The sequence below is a fragment of the Trichophyton verrucosum genome (assembly GCF_000151505.1).
Source record: "Trichophyton verrucosum HKI 0517 chromosome Unknown contig00086_1.f1.exp, whole genome shotgun sequence".
NCBI lineage: Eukaryota > Fungi > Ascomycota > Eurotiomycetes > Onygenales > Arthrodermataceae > Trichophyton > Trichophyton verrucosum.
In genome coordinates this window covers 35,064-56,035 of record NW_003315584.1, presented here as the reverse complement: position 1 = coordinate 56,035, position 20,972 = coordinate 35,064, and the positions used below count along the sequence as shown (strand labels likewise).

The 20,972-nt window shown below is 46.9% G+C and overlaps 7 protein-coding genes across 7 annotated transcripts; 3 read left to right on the top strand and 4 right to left on the bottom strand.

The window, feature by feature from the left end:
* Positions 1-1,509: 1,509 nt before the first annotated feature.
* TRV_00920 (uncharacterized protein) lies at positions 1,510-1,668 on the top strand (the record flags this gene model as incomplete). The annotated part of the gene is made up of 1 exon (XM_003024869.1): positions 1,510-1,668. One exon carries the CDS (start codon positions 1,510-1,512, stop codon positions 1,666-1,668), a length of 159 nt encoding a protein of 52 aa, XP_003024915.1.
* Positions 1,669-1,771: 103 nt separating this feature from the next.
* TRV_00919 (uncharacterized protein) lies at positions 1,772-2,281 on the top strand (the record flags this gene model as incomplete). Its single annotated transcript, XM_003024868.1, has 2 exons — positions 1,772-2,061; positions 2,191-2,281. The coding sequence occupies 2 exons, from the start codon at positions 1,772-1,774 to the stop codon at positions 2,279-2,281; spliced, it is 381 nt and encodes a 126-aa protein (XP_003024914.1).
* Positions 2,282-3,714: 1,433 nt separating this feature from the next.
* Positions 3,715-4,940, bottom strand: TRV_00918 (uncharacterized protein; the record flags this gene model as incomplete). The annotated part of the gene is made up of 2 exons (XM_003024867.1): positions 3,715-4,746; positions 4,920-4,940. The coding sequence occupies 2 exons, from the start codon at positions 4,938-4,940 to the stop codon at positions 3,715-3,717; spliced, it is 1,053 nt and encodes a 350-aa protein (XP_003024913.1).
* Positions 4,941-6,126: 1,186 nt separating this feature from the next.
* Positions 6,127-6,519, bottom strand: TRV_00917 (uncharacterized protein; the record flags this gene model as incomplete). Its single annotated transcript, XM_003024866.1, has 1 exon — positions 6,127-6,519. One exon carries the CDS (start codon positions 6,517-6,519, stop codon positions 6,127-6,129), a length of 393 nt encoding a protein of 130 aa, XP_003024912.1.
* A 1,561-nt stretch (positions 6,520-8,080) lies between these two features.
* On the bottom strand, positions 8,081-9,678 carry TRV_00916 (uncharacterized protein; the record flags this gene model as incomplete). Its single annotated transcript, XM_003024865.1, has 3 exons — positions 8,081-8,942; positions 9,011-9,243; positions 9,301-9,678. 3 exons carry the CDS (start codon positions 9,676-9,678, stop codon positions 8,081-8,083), a joined length of 1,473 nt encoding a protein of 490 aa, XP_003024911.1.
* Positions 9,679-10,988: 1,310 nt separating this feature from the next.
* Positions 10,989-17,807, bottom strand: TRV_00915 (RING zinc finger protein, putative; the record flags this gene model as incomplete). Its single annotated transcript, XM_003024864.1, has 10 exons — positions 10,989-11,866; positions 11,917-12,235; positions 12,364-12,388; positions 12,560-12,987; positions 13,076-13,396; positions 13,440-13,813; positions 13,875-15,181; positions 15,233-16,949; positions 17,016-17,397; positions 17,490-17,807. The coding sequence occupies 10 exons, from the start codon at positions 17,805-17,807 to the stop codon at positions 10,989-10,991; spliced, it is 6,069 nt and encodes a 2,022-aa protein (XP_003024910.1).
* A 660-nt stretch (positions 17,808-18,467) lies between these two features.
* On the top strand, positions 18,468-20,829 carry TRV_00914 (uncharacterized protein; the record flags this gene model as incomplete). The annotated part of the gene is made up of 2 exons (XM_003024863.1): positions 18,468-18,983; positions 19,048-20,829. 2 exons carry the CDS (start codon positions 18,468-18,470, stop codon positions 20,827-20,829), a joined length of 2,298 nt encoding a protein of 765 aa, XP_003024909.1.
* Positions 20,830-20,972: the final 143 nt, after the last annotated feature.

The following is a 20,972-nucleotide window of genomic DNA, read 5'->3' as shown; positions in this document are numbered from 1 at the left end:
TTCTCATATCACAAGAAGCGGCTAACACGTCTTTCTTGTCCCTCATGAAGGAATGTTGAGGCAAATTTCGGGCTGAACGGGCAGTGATTGGGTATATGGTGTCCAGAGGCCTGTATGCCATGCGCTTTTCGGCACCAACTCTTGCATATGTCCGCGTGAGACAATGGCCAGGATGAAACGCGGTCTAGCACAGAGCATACACTGTGAACTGCCGGCAGAGAATAGTGCATTGAGCTGGCTGCCCTGGATTCGACAGAGAAGACCAACCTTGCATGGACATGGCTGTAGATACAACTAGTTACCCTGATCTCCGAGGCCGTTGACTCTGAAGCTCCTGAGGCTACGATAGTGGAGACTGATATAGTCATGCATTGCACAGATGGTTTTCAATGTGGGATCTGTATATCCGAAGCTCTACTTGTGCGTAGATATTGGTGATATCAGTTAGTCAACTAGCTCGTCGGTTTAACAAGCAATCAAGCCTGTAAACGGTACGATAAAATCGCATCAAATACACCTGTACGTCCCGAGGAAGGATGGGCTCTCCTTGTTTATTTTTATTTTTTATATTTTTAGTTGAATATCTCGTCCATGGTTGGCCGGTTTCGCTCCTCCACGAGCCAGGATTGTCCTGATTTCTTCAACGGCCGGCAGCCCCTGACACAAGCCTGGAGACTGCCTGTATCACATTTCACACCAAGATGCCTTCCAGGCTCCAGGCTGCCACCTCCATCAAGGACAAGAAGACATGCACGAGGTCCTCGACGGGCCACCGAGATGACAGAAAGATTAGACAGAAGGGCCATGGATCGTGGATGTCAACCGTAAAAGGGGGACCGGAGCCAGCAACGCTTGAAGTCAACAAGCAGATAAAAAACACTTCAATGAGCCTCGATGACTGCAGATACCGCAACTTCGGCTAATTATGGCTATTAATAGCGAAGAAGACGGCTGGTTACACGCAGACTGTCAGCATGTAGCCCGAATCCGAAGAAAGCAGCCAATGTGCGGACGCTGCCAGAGCCCTTCGGCTGATGTTGCGCAGGAGACTCGGTATGGACTCTGCTCGAGAGATCTTTCAAACAAGGCTGGCGGAGGGTAACTAACTGTCCTATCTGACTGCATGAATCCATACCTACTTCACGCTGTCTTCTCAACGGGCCTTACATTTATCCACCGGACTTGGACATTTATGGCTACCAAAGAGGCCAACTCTCGTGGCATCTCTGGCCGTACGAATTCTCAGCGTGCTCTTTATTTAGACCCAGAGTTACAGCCGTTAGTTATAGGACGATACCGAGGGATACATGCTACCTGGCTCTTTTCTTTTTACATATGCGAGGTTGTACGAGCTGCTTCGCTGTATAGTCATGTCGTGGGTACCTTTCGTGCCTTCGTGCGCCAGTCAGACTTGCTTGGGCTACCTGGCTCACCTCCACGAGCTGATGGCATGAGGGTCAGACAGGGCCCCAGGAACAGAGCATAGCCCAGAGCCCCTACTCTGTCATCATGCTGCTTGGATATAAGAAATACAGCGCCCACATGGGGATCAACAGCTGGCAGAGCCTTTCTCCTTTTCCTGGCCCCGAATTTTCATCTTCCTCGCATGGAACAAGCAAGCACAAGGCTGAAAACGATATCCCTTCCCTTCAGAAAGCTGCTTCTTAATACCAAAGTCGGCCCCTTGCTCTCTCTCATACGGATGCTAAGAGACGCGACCTTCTCCTCGCAAACGTGTTCATGATCATGTTGCCTGTCCTTTCAATATCCAATGGTATGGACCTCAGAAGAAACGCAGATCGTGGTTGCGGCCGCGATCTGTACTCTTCAGGTTCTCATCCGCTCGTTTGTGCGTATTGGCGGGACGTTGAAATGGTTCCCTACTATGCAGCAGCAGAGGTGGCATGCCGATGATAGCTGGATGGTTGCCTCTCTCTTCCCCTTGCTACTCCGGACCGTCTGCATGTCCTGGAACTTTTCCCTAGAGAAGCCGCTCTCACAGAAAGATGAAGAGCTGTTTCAAAAGCTTGTCATGACGGCTCGTTTAACTTATGCAATGTTGTAAGTGTGTTGCCCATGTTGGAGAAACGTGAACCAGCAGCTGACTCTATCAACTAGTCTCTGGTGCATGAAGTTATGCCTTCTCCAGTTCTACACCCGACTGGAAACGGGGTCAATTCGAGTTCACAGAGCTATTCAAATTCTCCGTGCATTCATTTTTTTGACATTCATCATCATCGTCCTTGCGACCTTACTTGAATGCCGGCCTATATATGTGTAAGCTTTCTCCTATCTACAGGATGTTAAACCAAGCACTAGTTATACCATTACTAACAGACAACTTCTCTTATATAGTGCCTGGAGACCAGAGTATAGCCATAGTGAGTCCAAACTATGCATATTGGTAGCATTATCGATATCACAAAGGAGTATATGAAGCTAATTATTGGGTATATATAGATTTGTGTCGGAAGGGAACAGTGAATCTCCTCTGCATGGCATCTTTGAACATAATAACCGACCTCGCTCTCATTTTATTCCCCATACCACTCCTCTGGAGGATGAGTGCTCTCAAATTTCAGACGTAGGTCTTCAATTATTTTATATTACATTAAGTCACTTCTAACGATAACATACATAGTAAGGTCCAATTAACCCTCCTTTTCCTTGTTGGTACATTGGTAGTAGCCATTACTGTCACTAGAATACCATTAATTCTCAGTCATTCCGTCTCCCAGGAGTCCCGAACTTTGGTATGCCATCTTCAAGTCTATCCATCCCTTTTTAATTGCTATAAAGGTGGCTGACTTAGTTTGTATAACTAGTGGGCTTCAATTGAAATTGTATGTTCGGCTGTCACAGCTAACGCAGCATTCTACTATGCCTTGTGGAAAGAAAGTCAACATCTTGTCCACCGCTGTACGCGCCCAGCAGACCAACTACCCTCGCAGCTCCGGTGTCCAGAAACCTCATCTAGGGTGCCAGGAACTCCTCAAATATGGGTTTCGAGGACTAGCGAATCTACAATGGATTGTAGAGACAGTTTCGACATCGCGGAATACCACCTACAACTAGCTATACCTAGCATCTCCTTTTTCTCCCAGTTGGATAAGTTGGAGGCGGGAGAGCAGGAAGTGGACAAGGGATAGGGAGCCACTGCCTAGGTGGTTACGGACTTATCAATGCCCTTGATTTAAAAATTTGGACTTGTTACACTGGCTGTTCCTGGCAGCCACTATCTCCCTCCATTTGAAATGTGAGGGTCCAGGGGTGGAAACCAAGATAGCCACATTGGCGACAGGCAATTTTGCATTGTCCTGTACCAGTAGCCCACCAAGTCCCAACTATTTCCCGGGATCTCCAAGTGTTGAAGGCAGTATTACTGCAATTAGCAGGTTTCAGCTGGGGGGTATTCAACAACCTGCTTTTTATCATGATATTTGGCTGATTTCCAGTAGATGATAAAATACTCTTGTGATATCAAAAGGCGGACTTGTCTCCCCAAGTTCCTTTTAATGAATGAGGACTGTAGTATATGTTTGTCATATATTATGGTTGGACGATGCTGTATATTTAGTGATAACTAATGGATGTCAACTATTCACGTGGGTACTTGGAATCGGATCATATAACTAATGGCCCGAAGATATAGAATGTCACAACACACACATTGAATGTAGGTTGATATATGCAAAGATGTGAAGGCAGCTCATTTTATTTCTTTAAAGCAGCAAACCTCCGGGCAAGCTCATCTACTTCGGGTATGCCTCCAAGTTTACTCGCAGTGTCCTTTGCGGCAGCTGTATTGCTCGCCTCTGAACGAGCTTCGGAGCCCCCAGAGGCCCCTTGTGTTGACCGTGCTTCGCCGTTTTTTGTTTCTGCTGGGTGAGCATCGTTTATTGATATTACTGCTTCCTGTTCCTCGTCTATATTGATATCGCCGTATGGTATCCCATGGCTCCTTGCAATTTCAGTCAAGTAGCTCTCGACTAGTGACTCCGGGGCCTTTCGAACTCGTAGTCTATCCAGCAGAATCTCTGGTAGCTCTACCGGCAGATCGTCGTCATCCTGTGCTCTGCTGACAAAATCACTTCCCCAACGTAGAGATAGTTTATTCTTCACTTCTAATAGGCCCGGGACATCACGAGGTATTCGGGCGTAGCAATAGAAAACCACCGCTGCGGAGCGATCAAGTTCAGGGTCTATATAAACCTCATATTGCTTTTCTGAAACATCTCCATCATTTCCCTCAGTTTGAACTACCGGTTCATCTGGTGAACGACCTGGCAGGCTCTCTGCGAGCTGTTGTGATGAAGAAGTAGGCGTCGAAGAGAAACCGAAGAGGTTCCATATCCCCCAACCACCCCCAGGGGCAGGTTTGGATCCCTCACCAGCAGGATGCGAACCAGCCTTACCTCCGCCAGCAGAGGTTTTCGATCTCGCATCCCGTTGTGCCTTGCCTCTGTGCCTCACTGGCGTTTTATTCTTCTTCTGCCCAAAAGCGAGATGGTCCAGAATATTGGCCCGAACTTGCAGCTGCTCGCAGTGCAGCTCAAGCACCTCAAGGGCCGCTATCAAGTTATCGTTCGAAATAACATCTTCCGTCTTTATACGAGCAAAGTCTTCCCGGCCTTCTTTTAACAGCTTTGCAAGCTCTCGATGCTTTGCCTTGGAGTAGCCTTGCCGCTCTTTCTTGAGTTGACGGAGTCGAAAGACGAGTGCCTGAAGTGCGAATATTAAGTCTTGCTATTGGACATGGAGAACAAAACATTAGCCCGTATTCATAAATGCAGAGAAATATAGAAATTTGAGTAAACGGTGCATTTCGGCGACGTGTGGTGGTGCTGGTTGTAAATACAACGACGTCATCGGAGGACTTTGGTGCCGGGCATGCAGAGGAAGAAGAACAGACAACCTACAGTTTGCTTGGGTAACGGCATCTCGGCTAGCAAGAGTACATCATCTCGTAAAATAAAATAAAATTAAACACCGTATCTATGGCGTTGCTGTTGTATGTGCGGTCAAGGAAGAAATGCTTGTAGTTGGCGTTGGCGTTGACGTCGACATTAACCGCGGGAAACGCTTTTCGCTTGGGAGCATCTTCGGCTCTTTGCACCTCGACTTCAACAACTTCGCGCCGTAGCTTTGCGCCCAACAACCACGCCTTAGGAAGTCATGGAGCTTAGAGGTCTACTCGTTTAGCTATACTCCGTACATGCATAGCATACATTCAGAACCGGTGGGCAGACATTTTCTGCTTCTCAATACCCCCCCCTTTGCCGCGGAACAAGGCACATTCTCGCGCGCTACTGATCTGAGGGATGATGGATGATTCTACCCGCTTCAGCTTAGCTGGTAGATGATCCATGCTAGGAAATACAAGGCCCTGCAGCAGATCTTGGAGGGTCGGCTATGATAATTGAACATGATAGTTGCAGGCGGGATAGAAGCAGAAAGCTGCCGGACGATCAGCCATAGAAATTGGATAAGCGGACCAGGTTTGAGACCGACGGCACAGGGACAAGATATCAATACCAAACAGTTCTTCGCGCCGCCCGTGAGCGAGGTTGATCCTTGTCTAAGGCATTCCACAGTCATGGTCCGCCTAATGCAGATGTCCAAGCCCACTGAGATTTGCGCTGACCTGGTAGGAAACGGCACATATCAAGGTACAGCTCGCCACCGATGAACAGTGCAACGCGGCATCTATATCCAATATGCTCTTAAAACAAGCCATTTATGTAACAATGGCAGGTTACAATTACTTTAGGAGAGGAAGCAGGTTATCAAAGAAGTACCCAAGCGAAATCCTAGCCTACGAAATGTACTCGTTCGCCGCCCATAATCAATGCAGGACACATAGAAATTAGCTCTCGAACGGCACCTCCTTGAATGCATTGATGAACACTTGTTGTATCTGCTTGGAGGTACAAAATTGTTAGATTAGGATCAATGCTAAAAGAAAATCCAGAAAAACTTTTACAATCCAATATAGAGGTCGCTAAGAAAACGTAAAAAGCTACTTGAAGATACCCTAGTATGTTTTACAAACATGTCAATAATATATGACTATATTGATTCATCATTGGAAGGGTCATTACGATGTGTACTTCCTATATGCCAGTCTTAATCACTGTCATCAAGTATATCCCAATCATTGCCTGTTTCCAGAAAGGAAGATAGAAAAGCATACTCAAGATCTGGCTCTAGACCACCACCAAAGAAAGCAGGATAATCATATATATCACTCCATCCTCGGCGTTGGGTTTTACGCCGTGATCGCTTTCTGTCAATCTCTTTGATGAGAGCGGCATCGAATATATATGGCTGGCCAGTCTGAGGGTCAATATGGGCGTAATGGCATTTGTTTCCAAAATAGCATCCTGGTCGAAATGGAGGCGCTTCTCTCTTTTTTTGTGTTGCTTCGTCTACCTCCTGTTTCCAGTTTTTTACAGCAGTCTGGAAGTACCGGCAGGGTATTCTCTTCATACTCCGGTTATATTCTTTGATGATTGACATCTTCAAGGGATTAGGTGTGGCATGAGATTTTCCATTGGTTTTAGATTGATTGGAGGATGATGCCTCGTTTTCAACTGTACCTTTGGAGGAGTCTCCTGTACCTGCTGGTGGAGCAGGAAATATTGCGGAGGGTATAACGTATCTGCTGGGCTTACGGCATAAGGGACAAGATTTTTTTGATTTCGAGCCCCATATCGCAGATGATTCACCAGAATAAGAGCTGTCGCTGTCGCCACTACTTGAATCTTTCTTGGGATTTCTCCAACGTCGAATACATTCTAGCCATCAAGTTCGTTAGTGGAAGCTCCAACATGCGCAGCGACTGGAGGTGTCAAACCTAGGCAAAACACATGATCGCATTTAGTCAATAAGCCGTAGATTTTCGGAACTTCTAAGCAGATAGAGCAATGCTCAGGTGCCTTGGACGAGCCGTGTGGTTGGCGAGGCCGTAACGGTTTATCTGTGAAAAAGCCTGCTGTTAGATAACTGTTGATTATATCCCGAGACTCTCCAATGTTTTAACATGTTCTTACGCCCAGGAATCAATACAAAGCAGAATCAATAGTATCTTTACTGCGGAACTTACTGGTATCCCGAGTGGTAGCATTCGCATCGCTCGAATCCGTGGGCGCATCAGCCTTGTGGTCAACGCCCTGTAGGCAGGGATCATGGCGGAAGTAGCATAGGTCTCCCCTCTGGCAGTGGCCTCGCTTCCACCATTTGCAGTTAACAAGCTGGGGCGCGTCTCGAGTACGGCGTACCATAGTGATAAATATCCTTGTGGCCGCTGGTTTTGGCCAGTTTATTGTTCGTGCGATTCGTAGATAGATAGTTCGAGGTCTCTGGGATGTTTTTGTTAGCTCGATGTAGTCCACTCGACGGTTTAGGCTCGGTGCTGCTTTTTTATTGGATTCTATTTTTGATTTCAAAAAGATGGTTGGATGATTTAATTTTCAAATAACGTGACCACACGTTAGACAATACTCTTCTCGCTGACTAATACTAAGCATCAGGTTACGGAGGCGATCTAGGTGATGATTAAAATATACGCAACTGCATGGAGCAAAGGACGGCTGCCTGCTGGATTTGGGGATGTGGATGCTCTAAATAGGGGGACGGAGGGTGGGCATAGAGCAAGAAGAATAGTAAACACGTATACCTGCAAGGGACATGTTTTGAAGCCATGATTATCAATAAAATTAATATACAAGAAGATAATAAGATATAAAGGGGGATATCAGAAGGGTATAAATGTTAGAAAAATCATAGGGGGTTCCACAAGTGTCATAAAAAAGCCCCGGCCTACGCGTAAATCTCATCGTGAAGGGTGAATTAAGAAATAAAAGTGTAAAAGATGGGCGGCAAATATAAGAGGGTATATAGGCCTATATTCTTGCAATAAAGTAGCAAAGAATATATAAAGGGGTGACGATCAGGTAAAATGTGAAGTTAAAAAGCAGAAAAATTAAAAAAAAAAAAAAAAAAAAAAAGTAAAACGCGCTTCCAATCCCAGTCAATTACTCCATGCTTTCCGCTTTTCCTTTTTGTTTTTTTGTATTGTTTAAAAGTTCACGAATATCGTGACGATCAGGAAGCTAAGCGTGAGACTCATAACGGAGATTGCGGCAGCCGAAGCAGCGTTATTATGAGTGGGAGCAGGCGCTTTTTCGGAGTTGGTAGGCGTTGGCATGATGATTGAGGAGCCGTTGGTGGGATGGTGAACGGAAGAGCTAGGGCTCTCAATAAATACGTGAGGCGATGGTATGTAGGCGTCTGGAGATTTCGAGGTGGTGGAGTAAGCCGCAGTCGCAGACGATGACGTGGTAGAGCTAGACTTACTCGGATAAGAGCTAGTTGGCGTCGGAGTGCTTTCGGAGCTGGACGAGGCGGATGTAGAGGTAGGGGTCGGCGATTGCGTAGAGGACGAGCTTGAAGGAGTGGACGACGGGGCGGGCGAGGAAGAGCTTGAAGATGGCTTGGGTTCTTTCTTGTCATCATCTTTTGGCTTCTCATCTTTATCACCATGTCCGTAATCACCGGAGCCACCACTGTTACCACCTTCGAAGACAACAATAGTAGCCTGGGTGCCCTTGGGAACAGTAACGACGCAGAAGGCAGCACCACCTGCACCATCAGTACCACTGCCAGTGATTTCATTGACCTTGTTCTTGGCTGGGTCGATTTCACAAGGGAGCCCATTGCATCCCTCGCATTCAACCTTGACACCGAACTTTGGGCTCTCATCCCTGAAGGGAGTTGCCGTTTCCAGATAGATGGGGTTCCAGCCGAGCTTCAGGAAGGTCTGCCCACTGTGATCGGTGTTTGCACCACTGACATACGGAGACCAGTTACCCCATGGGTTGGCGTTAGTTCCCCATACACAGGCAGTATCAGTGTCAGTACCTGGAGGGTTGATATAGTAGCTAGACGAGCGAAAGTTAGCAAAGGGAAACAAGCGGTAAAATGACTATCTTCTTTCTTTAATACATACTGAGCAGCAGTTGAACACCAGTAGGACGGATCGGGAACTGCGAGATCTGCGGTATCCTGCACGCTGGTAGGGATTAACATAGCCTCATTTCCTGGAAGGACAGTTTGGCAGAAAGAAACCACTCCTCCACAGCTGTTCTTGACTTTAACAGGGCCCGAGGCATCAACGCAGTATGGCTTCTCGGGAAACGGCTTGCTAATCTTTCCATTTTTATCACAGTAAAGACCACCATTCTATTAAGAAAGAGTTAGGTGAGTTTGCTATCGGTCCTAGGAATAATTTGGACGTACCATTGAAGCGGGATAGGTGTAAGCAGTCGCCTTTGGGTCCCATTGTGCCATAACTTGGCCGGAGGGGCAAGCATAGGGACAATAGCTATCAGGCTTGCAGGGCTGGTCGGGGCTCATAGCCCAGCCAGCATTCATCGCATTCGGGGTAACAGCCACCAGTCCAGCATCCGCAGGGAACTGACATTGGCCACCTCTCTTCTCGATATAGGACACCCCATGGGCTTCCAGTGCAGGGACAGACCGATGGAATCTCTGGTGGCCTCCTCCGTGATGACGGCTGAACCCAGAAGTATAACTATGGAAATCGGCGTGTCCAGCTTGAGATGGGCCGGCAAGGAAGAAAAGGACGGCTGACGCCCAGATTGGTATGCGCAACATATCGACTTTCAATAACAGAATTTGTCGCACAGCTGATGCGCAATGCTGACCTTTCTGTTCTTTCCCAGTGACCCTTGCGGTAAGCGTTTTCTCTGGGTACTTCTTGAACGGTAGTAAAGAATGGCTGATAAAAGACAAACGGGCAAAGGGAAGGATAATATCCAAGCAGTTATTCTAACGACCGTGTAGGAAAGGACACAACAGAAAGGAATGGAACGCGGGGAACAGTCTCGACAGTAGCACTAAAGGAGTGACAGGCAGGTTTCGCAAAAGAGTGTATGAGGTGAGGTGCAAAAACACTTTTTGAAGATTAAAAAGCAGTCGAGCGCAAAAAGGAGGTTGACGGCGAGATTTGAACTAACTGGCGAATGCGGGCGTATTTAGTGGGACGCCATCTGGGGCAAGTTAATGGCTGCCAGGGGGTCATGCAATCTCCTAACTAAGGAGTGTGGCATCGGCGACCATGGTTATGACTAGCCTCGCCAGCCAGGCACGCCGCTGGGCTAGGGACGCGGTTTGTGCCTTGCATCACGCTGGTATCCATCCAATCCAGGGCATTCCTCGATTGAGAAAAGGGCGCTTCTGTGCTCCGTACGCCATCATCAACTAACCAGATCACTCATCACAGTTTGTATGCCCTTGTCAGTATATACACAGGGTTCCAGCATAGTCCCGCCCATTCTTCTTCGAGCCTGGGCTTCCTCCATCCGTATCGTATCAGGTTCTTCAGGACAACCGAATCACTCGCGTCGCGGAGAGCCTCTGTGGGCTCAACCAACAATCGTATCCAGAAAAAGATTTGGTTCCTGTTTGGTGCAGGGGTTAAATTGAGATCGCCAGTGTAGTCCAATAAGATCCACCACACGGACGAGGTGGCTCCTTGACCCTGCCGAGTCGGCACTTGGCTGTCGCATTTTTACTCGCTATGGCCAGCCAAAAATAATTGCGAAGATGACTGCTCGCATTCCTGCAAAGGCAAAATTCGCTAGTTTTGGCCACGGGTGAGATTGAGCTTTAGCCTCAGATATCCACGTGATGTGATTATGTATCACCAGCGTGCTTGGACATGTTGGAAAAGGGGACGCGGGAGGCAGGAGACTGCCACGGCAACTTGATGCGTGGCCGTATGGCGTATATTGGGTCGCAGATCATCTTAGTAGTTTAAAAGCGACTGTTGTCGTCCGGGAAAAGGGACCATCAATCAGGAGAACTCCAGGAATATTCGGAGAGTGGACGATCTCCTGTCAAAAAGAAGATACTCCTTATTCTTTGACAGTGTAAGTAAAATGGCTCAGTCTATTTGGGTTTATTCATTGTGATGGAAACTCTCGCCAGCCGTGGAAGGCCTCGCCAGTCGGAAGCGTTTCTTGGTCTCCAGGTGATGGCGGGCCATCTCGCCATCCCCAAGCAACACAGTAATGCCTTGCGAGCAACTGCCACTCCTCGACCTCGTCCAGCATTTCAAGTCCTGCAACTCGACTCTTCTCGTCCTCTCCGATCCACTTCTCCCAGATGAAATCAATATCGGCGACGCCCTGACCGTCTGAGAAACCGTGACTCTGCAACCGCTCCCTCTGGGCTTGTAGTGTTGCATAACGATGAAGCGTCTGTAGCTGAATCCCGCGAGCCGCCAGATTATTCACCATCGTTCTTCCGAATGGGTCATCCGGTCTAATGGGTTCATATATAACCAGTGCAAGGGGCGTGGTTGGAGAGAACACGTTATCCGTAAAATATGAGATAACCTTCACGGCATCGGCAGGAGGCAGATATACGAGACAACACTCTGAGATCAACAAGGTCGGGGCGCTTGAATCTATATCTTGAACCCGTGGACGGTCCGGGCCGTTGGACGACGCTGTGAGCGTTCGTAGATCTATGGGGTGAATGTGGTAGTGTTTCGAGTGGAATGCATCACCATTGGAAGACGTCTTCACCTCCTCTCGGTCTGTGATGCGGAGGGCGTTCAGGAGCGGCGGAGAGGAGAGGATCTTCGCGATCTTCGAGGTCGTGTTTTCTGCAAAGTCGAGCTCATGGTACGTCAGATCCAGCTCTGGATTTTCTGACAACAACCTGAATACTCGAGTATCCGACCCAGCTCCAAGCGAAATTATCTGCTTCTTCTTTTTGTCCGCCCAGAGGAACCGGGAAACCAGCGTGTCAATCGAGGTTGTCCGCACAAATGTTCCTGGGCGTCTCCAGTTAGTGCATGCCAGGGACGAGACAAGCGACACGTACCTCTGTTAATGATGGGATACCTTCGTATCTCAGCTGTCTCTGGTGCAAAGATAGAGGCAAATGGATCGTGAAGATAGCCCAGCTCGACGGCGCTGAGTCTCGAGACGCTGGCATCGTTGTCTGTTTGCTGCACCACCTTGTCCCCAGAGCTGCCCTCCCCGCGGCCTGCGGTGCCAGGATAACCGGCCCTACCTCTTCCGCGGCCTCTTCCACCGCCCCGTCGCAGTGTATTGAGATTGGGAATGTGAGCAGCCGCCATTGGAGAGAATATATCCACGTTGGCTGTTTGTTGTTGCAGTTGTTGTTGCAGTTGTTGTTGCTATTGTTGTTGTCGTCGTCAGTCGTAGGTTGGATAGATAGCTTTAGCTTTCGGTCGTAAGTAGGTTAACTATTTAAGTTGCCCCACGACGTTCGTTTTCGCTGTCAACGTCAACATCATAGACTCACCACTCTGATTAAGACAAGGCCCACGCTGTAGACAGCGCAGAAGATTTTAAGATGTAGGTAGTGAAATGTCAAACGACTATTGATACATTCTACACAGGTCTATATAAGTCTCTCGCATGGCTGTCCATGAGATCAAGAATACAAAAAGCTGTTCCGGCACAGCGGGCAGCTGCTCGAGTTGCTGCTTCTAAACCACCTGAACAAGCAGTCTGAATGGAACGTATTCTTGCAAGTTCCGCATTTCTTGTTCGGCGTCTGCATGTTAGCGGAAATGATGGAGCAGCAGATGGGACACTCGCCCTGTCCCTTCAAAGCTCCCTGTACATTCCGTCTGAATGCCATCAGTCCGTCCATGAGATTTCCGTTGGAAAATAGGATCACCCCCTGGATCACTAAAAGCCAGCTCTTCCATTTCTTCTCGTCAACGGCTACACGGGAGCGTCCACTAACAGTGGCTTGATGCAACGGGTAGGTTGGGGGAAGGGATATAGCAATAGATGTCGGTGGTGATTCCTCATCTATTTCGATGCTGCCGATGATCTCCGCCGCTTTGGAGGATACTTTGACTTCGAGAGCATGCTCCTCACTGTCCCAGTCCTGGCCAGAGTACCAGTCGCTTACATTCTGTAACGAGTCCTCTATTATAAGAGAAGAAACCTGATAGTAGTTAGCAATACAGGCCAAATACTTCCCCCCAGATAAAACTACTCACGTATCTCTGTGTCCAGGTTTCCACAGGTGTCTTCAGCCGCTTTTTGCAGTCAACCCACCAAGCCCGAGTCATGTTTGGTAGGTATCTCAAAGCTAGGTAGTAGATATGGACTAGAAGCCACTGCATCTCCCTTTTCGATGACTCGGCAGTATATAGTTCAAACGAGCGAATCTCAAACTTCGAAGCATCAATCAGCTGACCCTGGGGCGTCTCCAGGCAGTCGAACGCAAAATCTAACAAGGAACTCAGGCAGTCTTTCTGCTTTATATCAGAGCTGTAGCCCTCTTGGACAGGTATTGACTGAACATAAGTTAGAACAGGCTATTATATCACTGGGGTTGGTTCAGACAGCACGTAATCTCACCGAAGACGCGAAATGATCAAACACCACTTTCCAGCCAAGAATATAAGAGCGAGCTCCCAGCCAGAAATTCTCGTCTATATCTGCCTCTTTAAATGGTGCTATGGGTGGCACTTCCGAGAGAAGAGCCAAGAGCTGATCTGGTAGATGGACTGCAGTTTTGGAAAGCGCCACATCGAAAGATAAGGTCTCCTGGATTTTGGGTATTGCTCGATGAATTATTCCATATGTTGCACGCTGTACACCTTTGTTTTCGATGGAAAGGCTGGAAAATAATTCACTAATATCAGAGATTGCATCAGCATTGATGGCAGACAGTTCTCGCGATAGGAGGTCGGTTGTGATATCCCAGGGTTGGTCAGAGTGAAACGAAGGACCTATTGTTATAACTGTGTCAGCAAACTGATACCTTATGCCATTGAATGGGGTCAAGCTTACCGAACTGCTTTAACATGTTGACCATAGTTTCTGTGTGCGACTTTCGAGCTTCTTTCCATGCATCCTCCAGATCCTCATTGCTGTCCTCAGTCGCCAACTTCCTCAAGCAACTGAACAAACGCAATGAGGAATGTAGAACAGGGAGATATTCGCTAGATAGCCCTCCATTTTGCCACAATGACTTCAGCACATCAAACAAGTCTGGCCAATGTGATCCATATATTTCCTTCATCAAGGGCAAAACTGCGGACAAAACTTTAAGTATTTCTGAGAGTATTCCAACCCCGAGTTCCCCAGACTGCAAACACGTAATGAGATGCTTCACTAAGAACACCAGTCTCTGCGTGGGGATATTCTTTGCTGGATTGTTTCCTCCATACATCAGAGAATTAAGGACTACTAGTTTTCGTAAATCTGTGACCGTGGTGTCAGCCAGAGGAGTAAAAATGAGACCCAAGTATATTAAAAGCTCACCTCCAATATTGTTGGTATCCTTTAAGCCCGTCATATCTGCAACTAACTGGTTACAGAGCTTTGAAACGGTTTGCGTCTCTATAATAGAATCCCTATATCCAACAATAGTTGCAATTAAAACAAAGGGATTAGAAAGCCCTGGGGTTTCCATTGCTGCTTTTAATTTGCCATCAGCCGACGGTGTCGGCTTTATTGCGTCCCTTTCGGTCACGATACGTGCGAAGCACTCTGCAAACCGATATGCTCTAGAACCAGTGCCTTCGAAGTTGTATACACTTCTCTCCCAGAAGGATACAAATGATCTGGCGCCAGCCTTATAGGCTGCATCTGCTGTGCATGACTTCTGAATCCAACCATTTATCAGGATGCGAGCTTCAGAAACAATTTCAAGTGCAATTGCTCGGGTGTCAGAAGTAAGGGGATATAGGATTGCCGTGGACTCGTCAATACTCAATTCTTCATCAACTAGCTGGATAATTAATGGGAAATATGTGAAAACATTCTCGAGCGGTGGGAGAGGCACGGCGTCAATACCAACAGCTGTTAGAAGCTTGGTGACATAGTATGCAAGCCGGAATGCTAATGGGAAACCATCCCGGTCTCTTGGGACGGCATGTAAAATGTCCAGGTTACGTGACGCATCAATGATATGCACAGCGCCCCCTAGCGGACTCATTATTGAACATGATCGCTTGGGGGGGGCTTCAATGTAAGGATCTAGGGCGGCCTTCCATGAACTCTCCCTAGGTAACAGTGAGAGTAGTAGCTTAGGGCTATCATGTACAGACGATTTATCGAGGACTTCTTGGACAATGGCTATTAATGACTCGACACTATCGAATGAATTAGTAGAGTTTTCTATGCCCCAAAGAAATTCCACTTACGATAATGATTCATCGTCCACCGTTTTGAAATTCCTTTCCAAAACTTCAAGGGTTGGTTTGAGAGAACTATTATCACCTCCAATGTTTGTAACTTGGTCTTTTAAGGATGCTGCGAGTAATGCTACCTCATCGTTGGAAGATTCGGTAAGATATAGGAGTTTGGAAATTAATTTCGAGCCATTTGAGCTTGTGACATATGATTGGATTGGTGCGGCACTTTCTGTAGAAAGTAGCAATAGTCCACGAAGAACCTCCACCATTGAGTCTTCACTGGACAGCCTTTCAATTAAAGAATCAAGGATGGTATTAGAAATCTCCGGCCCTAGTTTCTTATTCTGATGAACTGCTGCAATATCCAGCCAAGACTGATGGTCCCCACGAACACCTTGCTGAAGCACGCCTAAAACCAACAGCTTAAGGTCTGGATTATTTTCTTCATCAAGAGCTGTCACTGAGGAAAATAAATTGCCCATTGATGGCAGTTGAGAAGAGGAAATCAGAGTATTGTGGTATGCACTGATTGCTTTTCTGAGCGCGTTATTAAATCCTTTCCTGCTCCGACAGGCAAATAGAATGGACACCAAGTGCTCTGCTGAAGGCGACAAAATAAGCTGAGGGAGGGTATTGGTAAGAAAAGGATCTAAGGCTTCCATCTCGCCCATTAGTGATGGTATCTTGGCAAGAGCCTCACCGACCACTGCTGCAGCGCCGTATGGTTTCCCATTTCGAGATTGAAGCGTTTGAAGAGATGTCTCTATCAATGAGAACGAGCTACTTTTTATAGATTCCACAACAAAGGCATGCTGACTGCTTTCAGAAGCTTTTGTAACAACTCCACCGCAAAGCGTGAAAAACCGACTTCCTTTGGAGCAAACCGAATCCTGGGAAGCTCGGTATGTTTGGGACTGTTCTGGCTCCGAAATTAAAATGTTATCTTTCAGTATTGTTGCCAATTTTATACATAAGCCGCCGGTGGTGTCGTGTTCTAGAATTTGGCTTAGAGCAATGAATAATTCAACACAAATCTTGGAGGCGTTGGGATCATCTATTGTCCATATGGCTTGTGCTTGATCTGCAGCGATGAATTGCACAAGGATTGGAAATAGATGCTCTTCCAAGAATTTGAGGTGCTTTTCACCTCCAGGAATCTTATTGCTCATCCAAATGCTCATTTTAATATAAGTAGTCCAGGCAGCTAATGAGTTTGTCCTTGCTTCCTCCCTCTTTTTGAGTGAGCAGTGGATTGCCTCAGCAATAGATATTATGGAGTGTATGGCAGCTTCATCTCCTTTATCTATTTCCAGCACCTCCATTGGGAGTGACTGCAAGATAAGTTGTAACTCTGACCAATACGATGGGCCCGCCCCTTCTGATCCAGCTTTGATATATCGCATCAATTGCTTTTTAGCCGGGGATTTGGCGGAGTAATATGTGGTCCAGAGTTGAGGAGATTTTTTGGTAAGTGCCAATAGGAGTCCCGAAAACGTGGAGGATGAGCCAGTCTGTGATATACCCAGTGATTTTGATAGCACACAGGTACTTATTGTTTTCCAATTGACGCAATCGATATTCTTGGAGAGACAAGTTTGCAGAAGTTCATACAACGATCGTCGGACAAATGCATCCTCGTGGTAGGAAAACTTCCATAAATCTCGACTCTGAAGGATATTCTCTACCGAATCTGCATCTTTGGAGAGCTTTTCTGTCGGGGCAGTGGCTGATTTGGATTAGCATTTTTCTTCAATGGACAAAATGGTCTGTGCATTAATACCTAAGAGCCTACTAAACTCCAGTAACGCTGTTGCAACCACCCGCGCATGTTTTGCATTTGCGTCGTCCGGCCGTACAGTTCTTTCATCACTCAGAGTTTGTGGCGTTTGTTGGAGTGTAGCGTCCGCTACGAATTCGAGTATGGAAGTCTGGTACACGGTCCATATCCCCTGTTGCTTCTCTTCTGTAGGGAATGATTTGGCGAGTGAGTCCTGTGCAGACTTCTTAACGAGCTTATCATTTTCGTACAAGCCTGCCAGCCATGTACCTATAGTACCACTGATATACCGTGCAATGCGTTTTCCAGCGATGGAAACTATATCTCCTTGCAGACTGTGAGCAAGCTGCCGGACTCGACGAGAGGAATCTATCGAGGTGCGTGGGTAAACCTTAGACTGAGCAAAACAATTTTTTTAAAAAAAATAAAAATAAAAGTAAATACTACTATTCCATTAATCTGTCTACTGCGAAAGTAAGGGGAACGCACCCATGCTTCTAGCAATCCATCATCGAGTGAGGAATTGCTTGACACCACATTGGATATATGACTCTGCAAATCTTCAAGTGCTCTGGACTTTGTGGTACTATCTTTTTTTAAAAGATTCTTAAACGTGACCACAACCTGGGGGTCGGATATTTGGGATAAGTCTGGCGGCTCGTAGACATAGGATAGGGATGATGCCGGGGTTTCCTGGGCAGGTCCGGCGGTTGAGAAGCCGCCAAATGAACTAAATGAGCCTCCCCCGAAGCCCCCGGCAGCTGCTCTGCTGCTTGAAGCTTGGGATTTGAACTTCTTCCCACTCATGGCCGGCGGGGCAAGTAAAAGTTGAGATGCAGTTGGAGAAAGATCGAAGCAAAAGTGCCGAAAATAAAATCAAGTAAATAAAAGGTCTGGAGCTAGGTTCAGCCAAATCCAGTCATCGTTCAACTGTTCTGCGCTTCCGTGGCGTTGGATCGAGAAACAACCAGCTTTGCCGGCGCTGAGAAGCTGTCGTTCGCTATCCGAAATCAGCTCTCCGACGGACCTAACTATTTATTAGTTAACTAGTGGGGGTCAGCGATCATTCACGTGATAAGATGACTAATATTTACAGTTTAGCTTAGATAACTAGATGAGGCTCTGCGGAGTTTCTTTTGATGTTCGAGATGGAAGTTCAGAAGTTGACATTATCGTTGATGTCAGTCAGTGCTTGATATTTTGACTGGGGAAATTTGCCCTGGGCCAGGTGAAGTAGCCGTCGCCTTTCCTGATTCCCACGGCCAGCCGTGGAGCTTACAAGATGGAGTTCCTTATAGAGTAGGTCTGGCCCTTTTCACGAACTGCAACTCCCTGAGCTAACTATTCTTGATTCAACAAAGTGACCTGCCAATTCTCTTTCCTTACCCTCGGATATATCCCGAGCAATATGCATATATGTGCGATCTCAAGAAGGTCCTGGATGCGGGCGGCCACTGTGTCTTAGAGATGCCCTCTGGGACAGGGAAAACAATTACTCTACTCGCCCTGATTGTCGCCTACCAACAACATTACCCAGAGCATAGAAAGCTGATTTACTGTTCCCGAACCATGTCTGAGATCGAAAAGGCATTGAGCGAATTACGCGCGCTAATGAAATATCGTTCCCAGAAGCTCGGAGTTGTGGAAGATTTTCGAGCCTTAGGTCTTACAAGCAGAAAGAATTTGTGTTTGCACCCTTCCGTGAAGCGCGAAAAGAGTGGAGCGGTAGTTGATGCTCGATGTCGGAGTCTTACAGCAGGCTTTATCAAGGAAAAAAAAGAGAAAGGGGAGGACGTTGAGCTCTGCATATATCATGAGGTCCGCTCCAGCAGTCCAATCTCAAGGTCTAAAGCTGACTTGTTGCAGAACTTAGACCTTTTAGAACCTAGTAACTTAGTCCCACCAGGGGTTTTTACACTTGATGGACTCCTTAAATACGGAGAGCAGCACAAGCAGTGCCCATATTTCTCTGCTCGGCGAATGGTAAGCTTAACGGCAACCTCAATCGAGTTGCCTTTCGACCATATAACACTAAAAATTCTATTAGATGCCATACTGCAACGTCATAATTTACTCTTATCATTATCTTCTCGATCCGAAAATTGCCGAGAGAGTATCCAAAGAGTTATCTCGCGATAGTATAATAGTATTTGACGAGGCACATAACATCGATAACGTTTGTATCGAATCTCTGAGCATTGATCTCACAGAGGACTCATTGCGGAAAGCGAGCCGTGGCGCCAACAACCTCGAACGTAAAATAGACGATATGAAGAGTTCGGATGCTGACAAGCTGCAAAATGAATACCAGAAGCTTGTTGAAGGGTTGCGGGAAGCAGACGAGGCAAGAGAGGAGGAACAGCTGATGGCAAACCCTGTTCTTCCAGATGATCTTCTGAAAGAGTCTGTACCTGGAAATATCCGTCGGGCTGAACATTTTGTGGCCTTTTTGAAACGCTTTATTGAATACCTAAAAACTCGGATGAAAGTTACCCATACAATCTCGGAAACACCGCTATCGTTCCTTTCCCATCTCAAAGATCTGACGTTTATAGAACGAAAACCTCTGCGGTTTTGCGCAGAACGACTTACATCCTTGGTCCGCACACTGGAGCTTGTGAATATCGAAGACTACCAACCTCTTCAAGAGGTTGCAACATTCGCTACGCTTGCTGCAACGTACGAAAAAGGCTTTCTACTCATTCTTGAACCCTTTGAATCGGACACGGCAACCGTTCCCAATCCGATTTTACATTTTACTTGCCTGGATGCAGCTATAGCCATAAAACCTGTGTTCGACAGGTTTAGCTCAGTCATTATAACTTCTGGAACACTTTCTCCTTTGGAGATGTATCCAAAGATGCTAGGATTTGATGCTGCCCTACAGGAATCCTACAGTATGACCCTTGCCCGCCGCTCTTTTTTACCAATGATTGTTACTCGGGGCTCCGATCAAGCACAAATATCATCATCGTTCCAAATACGCAACGATCCAGGAGTTGTTAGAAATTATGGCAACATGCTCCTTGAGTTTTGCCGTATTACCCCCGATGGGGTTGTTGTGTTCTTCCCATCATACCTCTACATGGAGTCTATAATCAGTATGTGGCAGGGGATGGGGATTCTAGACTCTGTCTGGAACTATAAGTTGATTCTCGTGGAAACACCCGATTCTCAGGAGTCGTCGCTTGCTCTTGAAACCTATCGTACTGCATGTTGCAATGGTCGTGGTGCTGTACTCCTGTGTGTTGCCCGAGGAAAGGTTTCTGAGGGAATTGATTTCGACCATCATTATGGACGAACTGTCCTTTGTATTGGTGTTCCGTTTCAATATACAGAATCCCGAATCCTGAAAGCTCGTCTCGAGTTCTTACGAGAAAACTACCGTATACGCGAGAACGATTTTCTCTCTTTCGACGCACTTCGACATGCTGCGCAGTGCCTTGGACGTGTCCTTCGTGGAAAGGATGATTACGGAGTCATGGTACTTGCTGACCGTAGATTCCAGAAAAAACGAAACCAATTGCCTAAATGGATAAGCCAGGCCATGCTTGAGAGTGAAACGAATTTAAGCACTGATATGGCTGTTGCAACGGCGAAGAGTTTCTTGAAGTCAATGGCACAGCCTTTTAAAGCAAAGGACCAGGAAGGTATTTCAACATGGAGCTTGGAAGACCTAAAGCGTCATCTGGAGAAACAGAAGCAAGAGATAGAAAAGACACAGGGGAATAAAATGGCGTGGGATGCAACCAACACGGGAATAGCCGATACTGCCATTGTTGATGACGACGATTTTAATGAGGACCTTCTCGCAGAACTCGAGTCATAAGCCGGGTTCAAATACTTGCAGGTAGAATTTGGGGAGGGTACGACTAGTTGGCCATGGTGTTATTAAGACGTGTACGTGATAAAGGCGTTGTTACCACCCGGTGTAATTGTTGATCGATGCCTTTTTTGTCTTCAGGGTAACTG